Source organism: Mastomys coucha, unplaced genomic scaffold (assembly GCF_008632895.1).
Source record: "Mastomys coucha isolate ucsf_1 unplaced genomic scaffold, UCSF_Mcou_1 pScaffold12, whole genome shotgun sequence".
Taxonomy (NCBI): domain Eukaryota; kingdom Metazoa; phylum Chordata; class Mammalia; order Rodentia; family Muridae; genus Mastomys; species Mastomys coucha.
Genome location: NW_022196894.1, coordinates 95,708,018 through 95,721,156, shown reverse-complemented (window position 1 = coordinate 95,721,156; position 13,139 = coordinate 95,708,018). Strand labels below are relative to the sequence as shown.

The 13,139-nt window shown below is 44.0% G+C and overlaps 1 protein-coding gene across 1 annotated transcript in view; it reads right to left on the bottom strand.

Moving 5' to 3' along the window:
• The window catches only part of Bace2 (beta-secretase 2), an 86,334-nt gene that overhangs the window by 23,280 nt on the left and 49,915 nt on the right, over window positions 1-13,139 (bottom strand). The window contains exons 3-6 of the mRNA XM_031364535.1: window positions 7,711-7,927; window positions 4,106-4,234; window positions 2,803-2,937; window positions 1,609-1,710 (exon numbers count right to left, since the gene is read on the bottom strand). Of these exons, the coding sequence (XP_031220395.1) occupies window positions 1,609-1,710; window positions 2,803-2,937; window positions 4,106-4,234; window positions 7,711-7,927 (583 nt within the window). The remainder of the gene's footprint in view (window positions 1-1,608; window positions 1,711-2,802; window positions 2,938-4,105; window positions 4,235-7,710; window positions 7,928-13,139) is intronic.

Here is a 13,139-nt window from a genome sequence, read left to right as displayed (position 1 = left end):
TGTGAGTGCTTCCCTCCAGAGCTCTTCAGCCTATTGAGGAAGGTCTTTTGCTGAACCTGAAACATCAATTCCAGTCTGTCTAGCTAGCCAGCCTGCTCAGAGGAAGGTCTCTGTCTCCCCCATGCAGAGTTGCTGGAAGCCACCATTCCCATGCCTGCTTTGACACAGCATCTGGAGCTCTGAATTCCAGTTCTCATGCTTGCATAGCTGGTGCTTTATCTTCTGTGCTATCTCCTCTGGGCTGGACAGATGCTTTGGTTTATACTACTGGTCTACCCTCTCTGGAATGTTGGGACACTGCTGTGAGAAACAGTAGGCAAGCCTCAAAGGCTATGCTGTTTTTGATGGCTAGTCTCGGCTGTCAGCTGCCAGCCAATGTTTGTTTATTGTGAGTCCATCTAATAAATCACATATATCCATCCTACCTGTTCTGCTTCTTTAGAGAACCCTGACTAACACACTACCCTTAGCCAGATATATTTATATTTCAGGACACAGCCAGCAAACAAATGTTTCTTTGGCCAAGTGGTTTGTTTTCTCTAAGATGTGTAGACGCCATTCCAGGTTAAATGAAGAGCAATGAGGAAACAGATTTTGGGGTTTGTTTTGTTTTAAAGGATACAAGTGCAGTTGTGTTTTCCTGTTACTTTAGCACACAGTTCTGTGGTAGATAAGTTTTTCTACCACTGACTGGATGGAGGAAACAGTCAGGGGTTCTAAGATTGTAATGGAGGGGGTCGTTCCTACTGTCTCGAGACGTCATAGCCCAGTGCTTCACTTACAAGTCTGTGGTGGTGCTGGTGTGAGCATGCCTGTTGTGCTGACAGCTGTGTAAAAGCGGAGTGACAGTAGATACTATGCAACTGGCCTATGCACTGATGTACCGCACTTTCATGGCGATTTTGTGTACTTCTACTTATAAAGTTTAGTACAAAGCCATAAGTTGTGCACACATACTATGTTTTTTATGTTTCACTTATTTTTTAAAGACTTTATTAATTATTATTATTGTGTAATACACATGTTAAACACATACAGAGAAATCACACATGTGGCATACTATTCATATGGAGGACCACTGTGAGGTTGGTTCCCTCTTCCACCTTTACATGGGTTCTGGGAATCTAACTCAAGATGTCAGACTTGAATGGGAAGCACCTTTACCCCAGTGAGCCATCTTGCTTTCCTTTGCATCTGATGATTGGCCCACATCACCCAGTTTTGTGTAAATACATCTCATGATGCCCTCATAAGAAGAGCATCACTTGGCAACACTGTCCTCATACCATATTGCTATCATATTAAGCAACATATGATGTAGTCATACTGAAGATGATTTTTTTTACCTCAGATAAAAAAAATCTTGTGCCAACTCAACTATTAGTTAAAACACTGGAAGTATTGCATGCTCAGAACCAAACCCTCTGAAGTTGACGTGAAGGTATTACAGATAGAGCCACATCAAAAGGTAACTTGATAAGTGAGTTTCACAAGCAACAGTTTACCAAACAACCTGCTCTTTAAAATCTTCAGAATACTGAGTAATCGTTCAGAGACTTTCAACACACAGTTGTGTTCTAGAAAATCCCCAAGCATCTTGGGACTCACCAGAGATGTGCGTGCCACGGCTTCCACTACTGCATCAAACACCTTCTGGGGCAGGCGCAGGAGTGTGGTGCCGCTGTCCACAATGGCCTTGTCTGCATTATACTGAAATAGGGAAGGGAGAAGACACTGAGCAGTGCTGGGTTCCCCATCCATATTCTGTGACCCCATTTTTATCACACAGCCATAGTAGCTTAGTGATGACTAATCCATTTTATACACCAGAGCTCAGGCATCAAGGGCCTCCATGCAAGTGTTTTTTTACTTCATAGATAAGGAAATGTAGGCACAAGAAAAGGACAGGATCACAGCTCAAAGCTCCTAGGCAGAGCTTTTTGCCTTCCTGGAGCTACCCAAGTTGTTCTCCCCTCTTACTAGGCAGAGGGATGGGCCACTGGATTTTAGAAATTAAAATGCTCCTTTTAAAAGCAACTTCAAACAAAGTGTTCAAAATCTACTTTTCTATTATATTATCAACAGAAAGAGAAGGATAACCTTTAATCAACACCCCCATTTGCCTTTGGGAAGGAAATCTAAAAACAACACGCATATAATACATGATTTGTACTCCATTTCATTTGACACAAGTCTGGAGTCTTCAGTGATAACTAGGGGGCTCTGACATGGTAGACTTGTGGACTTTGGACCCAACTCTCTAGTACTGGGGTAGGCCAACATTGATTAGAGGCATTGGTGATCATGAGAATTCAGGGCAGTGTGGAGACATGTGAGGATCAACAAGAGAGGAAGGAAGTGCTACAGGGTGTTATACATCACTGGCTGGTGACCTTCAGAAGCTATCTAAAACTGGCTCCCAGGACAACTTCCTCAAGCTGTCATAATTCTAACGCCAGAATACAAAAGAAGCCAAGTGCAGTATGAGACTGTATATGTACAGTGTAACGGCTGTGTATAGACCTGCCTAGTGACATTGTTAAGTTTACACATCTTTAGAAGTCTTCTTCTAGTGTGTATGTGTGTGTGTGTGTTTGTGTGTGTGTGTGTGCTCTCTTGTGCATGTGTGTAATTTATTGATTTGAACTCATCAGAGATAAAAGACCTATGTCTTTCTGTAAGGGTCTTCTAAGTTAGCCTGTAATGTAACATACCTTCTGAGTTCATGTCCAGGTACTGGCTAAATGCTGAAGCTTCCCCAGCACCCTGCAGGCAGAATCCAACAGAATGGAAACCACTCACCTCTCTGCAGTCCAGGTTGAGGCTCTGGCCTCCAATTTCCAATTTCAGGATCTCTATTTGATAGTACCACTCCTCTTTAATTGGGGTATACCAGATATCTCCTTTATACAAACTTGGTTCAATCCCACCCAGGACCTGGGGAAAAAAATAGTTACAGATGTGAGAGGCAAAACCTATATGACTCTATCAATAGCTTCCATGGAGGAGCATTCACTCAGGGTAACACATCAGCCAAAGAAGTGCCTTCACCTGATTCTGAGGTTCTACAGCAAATATTGATGCTTGAAAACGATCCATTTATGGAAGGGGTATGTGCATGCATGTGTGTGTGCGTGTGCGTGTGTGTGTGTGGTCATGTCCCATAATATTTTGCCATAGTCTGACAAAAATGCTCCTCTGGTATTCCAGGCATACAGCTCCAGCTTTATGATACCAAGAGTTCCCTCAAACAAATGTAGTAAAATAGTAAACCACGCTGACTGGCATTGTTTTACTGCCTGAAAAGTTGGAGATGAGGGAAACAGACCTCAAGATTTCCTAATCAAGACATTGTTTTGCAAAAATAATGTTATCCTACTATGCTAGGCTACCCTGTCTCTTCCGAAGGAGACAACAAACGTGCTTGGACTATTAGTCAAAGGCAATGACTAGTGCTGATCCTGCTGTAGAGAGAACAGGAACTAGATACACCTCTCACAGAGATGTCGTCTGTACCCTGACTTCCCCCGCAGAGAAGCTCGGTCTACATTACCCCCGCGAAGTAGATTGCCCTGATTCCATTTCATTCCATCCTAAACATTTTTATTGGGTGGCATGTGCCTATGTAGTGGTGGAACAAAGAGAAGGGAGTGAAGGGGAAGGAAGAAGGAAGAGACATGGTGATCTTGTCTCTGATCAAGTATGTGAAATCATAGCTCTGTATGCCTTGCCTAGAGGAAAGCTGCTACCTGCTATACCTCCCCATCATCCCTTACTTGCTAGCAAATCTTCCCACTGAGAGCCAGCTGCTCTGTACACTCTCAAAGAGCAATAGAACAACTAGGGTGGGATTTGGAGAAACAATGAGAATCATCTAGATGGCAGGACCATTATCCATCTTTTAAAGGTTGTAAAACAAGTTCATTGAATTATCCTTAAATTCTGTTATGCTGCCCAATATTTAGAAGCAGCTAAGCATTTCCTACATGGGATCTGAACAGGACCTATATTAGATTTGTGCCTCACAGTTCTGATTTGCTTTTCATAAAACCAAAACCCCAACAATTTGTGATTTTTCATCCCTTTAAGACTGAAAGATACCCACAAGACTACCTCCGTTGGTACCAGATCCAGCTACTGGCAATCCAGCCCCGCACATCTGCATGGAGAAAATGTCTGGAATCTTTGCTTGGGCCACCAGAGAATCAAAAAAGGTCTCCAGAGAGCTTGATGGCTGCAGAAAGGTAGGAAAGACGGTTACTGCTGTGACCACTGCGAAGACAAGGGTGGCCTGGTAGAAAGCATCCCTCCCCTTTGGGATACTCGGTCTTTCTACTTAAAGAATCTTCATGGCTAATTAACACACATGCTTGAAACCAGCTGTGATCCCTCAGGAGTCTTCCATATTGCTTCCTTCTGTCTGACATTTGAGGTTCTGCCACAAAAGAGCTCTCAGGAGCTCTTAGGACGCTTCGAGGTGTTTATCACTGTTTCAGGAGAGGAGGTACTCAAATCTGTGGTAGTGGGCTATTGACCTGGGCTCAGATACTTGGAGTAAGGGAAAAAGAGTTACTCTAGAACTCCTACCTACCTCTTTCCACCACAGCCACCCAACATACAAATAATCTTTGACCTTCAAGGACAATACGTCCATATCCCAGCTTCTGGTACTCCAGCAATCATGAATGAGCTTCAACAGCCAGAACACTCCCTACTGAAGGATTGCAGACCTTCTTTGTCCAGCATCTCTCCTGCACAGAGCTACATGTTTGGAGGACATCTCTATTTTACAAGAATGTCCAAGGCCAAGGGGTGCTCTGTAAACAGCTTTGGGCTAGGATAGACCAGTGCTATAGGTGCCACGAAGGAAGCTAGTTACAGACTTGATTTTATGTCTGGACTTTCACAACTGGAAGACACCAGGGCTGGCTAATTTTCTTAGTTGCCAGATCTTTTTTTCTTTCATCAGAGACAGAGTTTCACTATGTTGCCTAGGTTGCCCTGGCAATCCTCTTGCTTTGACCTTGAGACTATCTGGGGTTACAGGTGTGCACTACCATGCCCTGCTTGGGTTGTCAGTTTCTTCAGGCAAATGAAATGCTCAGCTGTGGGGGGATGAAACCATGCCCATGGCCACTCTGAAGGAATGGTTGCTCACTAGCCGTGAGGATTTGAAGCTCCATTATAACTGAGAAAGGACCCTCCTCCTCACTTGATCAGTCTATTTCTCTCTGGCCACCTGCTCCTTCCATCTCTGCTCCTATAATGCTACCATGGATTTAGTATCATCTCCCCCATGTGAGCTCTGCAGAGAGGCTGTGTGTCTTGGTGGATGGAAAGTCAAAGTCCACTGTGGGGTGGGTGGGGTCCGGTTGGGGACTCATCTTGGTCCCCTTGCTGTAGGCAGCAGAGAATGCATGCTTGTTTCATGTCTGACCAATCCTGGAACTGGTCTTGACTAGTTCTTTGTTCCCCTCTCTGGCAAATGTGATCACACTTGCCTGCCAGTTCTGGGGTTTAAGAGACTCAAGGTCTTTTTGTCTGAAGAGCCTGACACAGGCATAGTTCAGACATGGTGTTAATCTATGAGCCATTTTCCCTTTAGACCTAGGCCTCAGAATCTCTCAAGGACTAAAAAATCTAGAACTGTTCAGAACCAACCCCAAAGGACCCAGATCCAAGGAAGTATGCAGAGGGGCCTGGTATCCGTAGCATATGATGCCCCTAGTGGTTGTGATGAACTTTGGAGAACTACCTGGGACCCACCAGGAACACCCATACTAGGACTATTACCCAGTCTTTGGCCAGCCATAGCATTTCAGAGATAAGACTCCTGACCCAAGCCACTCAACTGGTCCTTATAGATTCTGTTCAGAAGCTAGCTATCAGTAATGTTGGGATTTTGTGGATGAAATGATTAAAAGGTCATGTGAAGAGTCTAGATGCCTCCCAAGAAATCCCAAAGCTCTGTTCTCATGAAGCCTTTATATATTATTAAGTAAATTTTAATTTGGGATTATTCTTTAGAATAATTGGCATTAAAAGCGTCTTATCCTTCATTTGCAACCACTCAAAGATACAATTTGCCCAAAGTCACACTGTTAGCAGAAGGGACTTGGGAACCCAGGATCCATGCCAGTCTTTATATCTATGAAGTCTGCCCACAGTGCCAAGTACAAAGGGGCTCTTGAACCAGTCCTGGCTCTGCAGTAGGGTGAGACTGGCCTGGGGCTCATGTTTCAACCGATGCTGCTAAACCTCTCATTGAAGTAACCACATGTGTAAATGGGACACAAGGGCCTCACAGGGTCTGCCTCACATGAACATGAGCTGAGTGAATGGTTATCTTGTGATGTCCCCCGCCTGAGACCTGACAGGCACTTGGTTACCCTTGTTCTTTCTCCAGGAGAAGCCAAGGGCCAGCCCACACACCCCACTGTCAACAGACTAGAGCTGAGCACATGTTCCACAGGGTGGACGAACAACCATTTCTTGATTGTCCTGGACCAAACAAACAGGTCCACTGCTCATGTGACTACATTCTTCCTTTCACTGAGCTAGGGCTCAAAAGTGTAGGGCTGAGCCAAGGAGTGGTGCCCAATGGCAGGGTCAGGGCAGGTGACTCCTGATTTTCTCAAGTGCACACATACTGGTTTGTCTCTCAAAGCCTAGGCTTCTGTGGATCCACCTGCTTCTGGCAACTGCTCTGGATAGAAACCCCCTGCCCACTCTCTTTTAGTTTCCCATTATTTCTCTGTATTGACTCAAGCACAAGTATTGGAGATGACCCAATCCTGTCTTGCCTCATCTTGGGAAGGCTCTGATTTTGTGAGCACAATAGTCCAACACTTCTCCCTGGCTATTTCTGCAGGGGCTGGCTATCCTCAGAGCATTGGATCCTATACCCAGTTGCTGGCATCTCCCCAGAGGTCCCTGGGGTGACAGGACAGCAGTATGGTGCTCTCAGTTGGTGGTTTAGTGTCATCCATAGGTGTCATCTTCCTATGATCCTAAGAGCTTAATTACACGTAAGTTTCCTTTTAATGGCACCCTCATCAATTCTTGTAAGCAAATCCCACAATCTACTGAAGTCATAATTCTGCTAACATTAAAAAAAAAAACAATTTAAAAAACAAAAACAAAACAAACAAAAACTGAGCTGGATCTATAGCTCAGTAGATAAAGGGCTTGATATACAAGCATGGGGCCCTGAGGCTGATTCCCCAGAATTCATGTAAAAAAGCCAGACACAGCAATATCATGCCTATAATCGCAGCATTGGGGAAGTGGGGATGGGAACTACCCTGGGGTTTGATGGCTAGTCAGTCTAACTGAGTTGGCAAGTTGCTAGTTTTACCAAGAGACAGTCTCAAAAAATAAAGTAAAGAGCGACTGAGGAAATTATCAGATGCCAAGTTCTGGTTGGAAATGCATTGTGTGATACTCATCACTCCCCAACACCTACACTACACACACACACACACACACACAGAGGCGGGGGAGAGAGTGCTAGCATTTTATCTTAAAGGAAATTATCTTGCAAACATGCCTGGAAACTTCATCATGTGAACACTTGTCTCTACAAGTTCTGTGATTTTTAGCAGTTACCACACAGGACAACCCAGAACCCCCGTGTAGGTCCCTTTAATGACTGCTTTTCACAGCCTCATTGCTTCATCTGATTAACTTGAATAGAAAGACCCACCTTACCTTAGCCAAGGCAGCATAAGCAAGTCCAAGGATTCCATTCCACTTAATCCCAGGCAAAAAGAAATTATCAGACTCAAAAATAGTGGCAATATTGACCAAGAAAGAGCTGTTGAAGCCTTTTGGGATGGTGACAAGATCCTCACCAACAAAGCCAGTCCAGCTTCCCTGTGTGTACTTCACAGTGACATCGAAGCCCTTGGAGTGGTATGTGCTGGAGCTGCAGAAGAAAAGTCAGCAATATTCAGTCTACAGACCTATTCTGTTTGAACCACAACTGTGACACAGGAGGTCACCATAGTTTACAGTCCTATACAGTCTATACGTAGTGATACTTGGTAGAAAGTGGTGTCCATGTTGACCAAAGCATTGATCTCCACAGACATAAGCATGGGCAATTTGGGAACTGTTGCCATGCCACATGGAAGGGATGCCATGATGTTGGCATGCAGTTGAATTCTTCCCCCATGCTTAAGTCAAACTATCATAGGTGTGATTCTGAGGCAGGTGCTTCACCTAGCTACATCATTTTCTGGACACCACATGTGGGCACACACTGGACCATCTGGCTTTACAAGGTTACTGGGCTTGAGTTCTGTACACAAAGGGACTATGTAATTACAGCAGGAGGTTCCATGAGCTTGTCTCAGTGTGGGATTGAGAGTCATCCAACCCAAGTGAAGTCACAAAGTCCAAGCCCAGGCCTTTCTAATTGTATCCCCTAATCTCATAGTCCTTTCCCGATATCTCAAAGGTGATCTCGTGCTATCAAAGCACAGTTGACAAAGCTGATGGGGAAGAGCACTGTGGTGTGACCTAGAACCTTGCATGTGTGTAGTGCTGAGGGCAAGAGGTACTGAGACAGGGTCACAGAAGAATAAGCAGGCAATGGAGAGGTAGATGGGAGCCTTCCTTCTCCAGATTACTCTGCGAGGAGAGACAGGATACGTGTGAGGCTATAAGGTATCAGGCTACAGTGAATGACTCAGAGCAACTGGGGAATACGGCAGAATGAGTGTGAGCCAGCAGCTCGATGGTGGAGAAGATCTCTGATAAGTGGCCACATGCTGGAGACCTCTGGAGAGACAAGAATGGACCGTAAGGCTGTCTGGGAGAGGACAGCCTTTGTCAGGCTCTGGCGTCTCTAACCATGCAAGGTCATTCTTACACTGTACTAGTCTGAAATTTATGTTGCTTATGGGAAGGGACCCAAGGAAGACAGTGACCATTTAAAGCAGATTCCCTAAAGGAAAATAACCCCATTCCTAAAGGAGTGTCAAATCACCGAACTTTCCCCAAGACTCCGTTTGCTCACTGCTTTAGTCCACTGAGTTTCAATATTAATTCTGCAATAGAAACTCAAGATAATATGTCTCTGTTTTCTACAAAAATTCCTTTTATAAACGAGGAAAGAATGTAATGAAAGAGACATGAAATGAACACACCGTGTGTGTGTGTGTGTGTGTGTGTGTGTGTGTGTGTGTGTGTGTGTGTGTGTAAGTGGGGCAGTAAATCTTCACTGTTGATCAGACTAGGTTTGGAATCAGCTAGGAGACATACCTCCATCTGTGAGGGTTTTTCTAAAGCAGTTTAACTGAGGCTGACAAACTCACTTCAAATGTGGGCGTCACCATCACGTGGGCGGGGGCCCCAGAGAATAAAAAGGAATAAGGGACAAGACACGAACACTGGCATTCACTCCTCTCTGCTTCCTGCCCGCAGTTGCAATGTGACCAGCTCCATGTTCCAGCTGCCATGGCTTCTCTGCCATGGTGTGTGATGGTGAGTGTGAGCTGTCACACATGGGAGATGGTACAAGTTTGCCTGAGATACATTATCTTGATTCGGTTAACTGAGGTGTGAAGACCTGCCCCACTGTACATGGGACTCCTCCTTAAATGGGGCGATGGTAGGATATCTTAGATGACATGAATTAAGGAGGTAAACTAAATGGCAGGAAGCAAACATATATTGTTCTCTTCTTGACTGAGCATAGGATGTGATCAGCCACTTCAACCTTCTGCTTCCTAGACTTCTCCACTATGACCATGAGCTAAAGCAACTCTGTTCTCCCTTAAATTGCTTTTTGTCTACAGATTTTGTCACAGCAAAGGAAAAGACACTAAAACAGACTATAGCCTCACACTGCAGGACAAAATAAACCTTCCTTCTTTAAAAAAAAAAATCATAATTGACTTTTTATTTTAAAAAACTCACAGAGTGATCTCCAGCATATTTTATAAAGGTACTACCACATCAAACATTTTATATCATTTAATTCCAGTGGAAACCTACCCCCACCCCTTTTTTTTTCTTTTAAGGTACAAATTCCAACTGGATGGGGCATGCATCCTTAAAATAGAAAGTTTCTACCATATAGTCAAATGTCAAAAGTAAGATTTTTGATAAGTTTATTGCTTTATGGGTGGACAGGATACTATTAGCACAGTTTAGGTAAATAAACTTTATTAAAAACTCTGAGGTTATTTCTGTTTAAAACTCTCAAGATAATTCATAGAAAATATACATATTTATTCAAGTATAGACTGAAGGGGTGGCCATGTAGCTGTGGACATTTAAAGGTATAGCAGCTCTTAAAACAAAAGAAAACAAAACCTGACACCGTTGTATTGCTTGGCGCATAAGTGAAATGACTAAAACTGGAAGGCCAGCGTTGCTACTCTATGTCCTGTTAGGATCTTTAAAAAAAAAAAAAATCATCACATGCTTGGCTTAGTAGTCCATTTGGTCTTAAAATATTCATATGTGTGAGAAACGTAAAGAAAAGACATCTGTACATGATCATGAAAAGAAAGCTATCCATTTTTCTTTTGAAATTGCGCTGCTATTTAAAACACTTTCGTAAAGTCAGAGCCTCCTTTGCAGCTGGCACAGTTTTCCAGGTTTACTTGGCCACGGGGGAAGCACCTCTGGTATTAGTGAGGTAAAAATGGTGGTGATGAAAAGACCAAGCTGAAGCCGCTAACCCCGCCTTTGAGCTAGCTGTACCGCCATCTTCACCTCCTCTCACATCTCCTTCACATCTCCTCTCAAGTCTTCAAGCCCACCATCCACAAGGTATTCTGCTTCTCCAAGTTCTAGATTATTTTCATTTTGCTTATCAGTGTTAACTAGGACACTGTTGGGAGCCTGTTGCTGATGGCCTTCCTGCCTGAAAGAAACCATCCAGCTCGGTGTAAATCAACGGCAGTATGGCCCCATTACCATGACAGATTGACCAAAGGAAGAATAGACAGATATATTGCTGGGAAGAACCACAGCTTGCAAGAACATGTGTATCCAGTATGCCCAGCAGCCCTTGAAGTCTTTACACCTGCCACTGTCAGGAATTTGTCATGGCAATGAGAAAACTCATACAAACCTCTTGAGGGTGGGCAGACATGAAAAGAAAAATGGGAGTAGACAGACAGGCAGAGTCCCAGGGTCATACCCTGGTAATTGTCCATGTGTCCATGTGGTGTTCACTGTAAGCCTTTGGGACTTGAGAGTTTGAGGATGGATCAAAGAACAACTTGAGTGTTGGTGCAAGCTCAGATGTTCCAGGCACACAGTGGGGAAACAAACACATCTAAGGTGAAAGTCAGTAAGGGAAACAAATGCTGACATCTTAATTCCTTTGATAAACAGGTCAAGTTCAGAAATGCTTGCAGAAGGACTTGGTACAGGAATCAGCACACCTTTTCTATGAAGGGCCTACAAAGGAATGTTCTAGAATTTGATTAGCTTATAATCTCTGTTGCAGGAACAGAGCTGTGGTGCTGTATCAAGAAAATAGCCACTCACCATACAGAAGCATAAAACTTTATATGTGTGTGTGTGTGTGTGTGTGTGTGTGTGTGTGTGTGTATGGATATCAAGCAGCCAGTCAGACTCGGCTCACTGACTCTATCTGTGAACCCCATAAATTAACTAGAAGATCAGCTATCTTCCCCCATCAGCTTCCTCAAGCTGGGCTTTGAAAGGCCTTTTATTGTCATCCCACTTAGGCTTCTGCATGTTCCCTAGAATAAGAACCCAAGTGGCCTCATATCCACACAGCATGTTTCTTGGTTTCCAAATACTGCAGCTGTCTTACAGGGATTGCTCCTGGATAATTTGATGCCGCTTGTACAGAAAGAAGAGAAAGGCAGTAGGAGTTACAGTACCAGGGTTCACATACATGTCCACTGAATGGCTGTATCATTCAGGACCAAGCTATCATATTCTGTGCTTCAGTTCTCCAATATTCTGGGCCAAGCCAGGACCGTACTTCTGGAGACTACCTATGCCAACTAGAAAGGTTAATATGGGATAGATTTAGAACAAAATCCTGGCTCCCAATCAGTTTGCAACAAAATAGCTACAACTAGTATAATTACCAAAGGGCTTCCTAGCTTTCTCCAATCTATGAGCTATCATTAGAAAACTCAAGGTTGTTCTAGAAAACGGGATAATACCACTGAGTATCTTAAACTTAAAATCTGACTGCTTCCTAAAAAAGGGCCAACCACTCTTGGTGTGGAAAGGTGTTGTCCCATGTCTCTGGGCAACAGACTTCTAAAAGGTCCAGTGCTGTGACCTGGACCAGCACTGTCCAGCAGAACCTGCTCCGAGGACAGGCTCTATGTGTACGTCATTCATTATGGAAGCCACATGCATCTACTGGAATGTGATGGTGCCAGAACTTTTATTTCACTTCATTTAGCATTAATTAACTTAGACAGCTCTCCATGATCAGTGGCCACCCCTGTTGAAAACATTTCCTGAGAGAATGTGGGAAAATTGTGATTGTAAGCTCGCCCTCTCTGGAGCTCCTTTACTGAATCTGAAACAGTGATGGGGAGCCTGGACATGATCATGAGCTGGTTACTAGCACTTTAAAGTGATCGCCACATCTTCACTTGCTAACACCTTACTTTTCTGACATTAGTTTCAGCTCTCACTTGCTTTTCATATTAATTAATCATGTCAGGAGAAAACCCTGGGCAGGCTTCTCACTTCCAAGGCCTCCATTCCAGATGCTCAGACATGGCAAACAGTCAGGGATGTGGGTGGTCAGAAATGAGTCTGCTCACAGCAATAAAAACATTTTGAATGAGATTTGGAAGACATTCTGCCGCTGATCAGAGAGTTCAGGGGAAAGTCGAATTAAAAAGCGAGATCAGTTGAAGCCGAGAACAGAACTTTGGGGCCATCTTATTTCAAGAGAAAGCCATCGTTGTTTCCAGAGAACATGGAAGAGGTGGAGTTGCTGACTTCAAAGGTGAGTCCTTGGGTCAGCTCTGGTTTTCCCAAGCCACTTCTAAGCCCAGGGAATACTGAGGCCCCCAAAGACCTCTTCACAAGACTTCTGTGCATATTGGAGGGTTTGGCATTTACCAGTGGGTTTGGTGATTAGGTCCTTGTGACTTGTCAATGATTTCAGAAGTCTC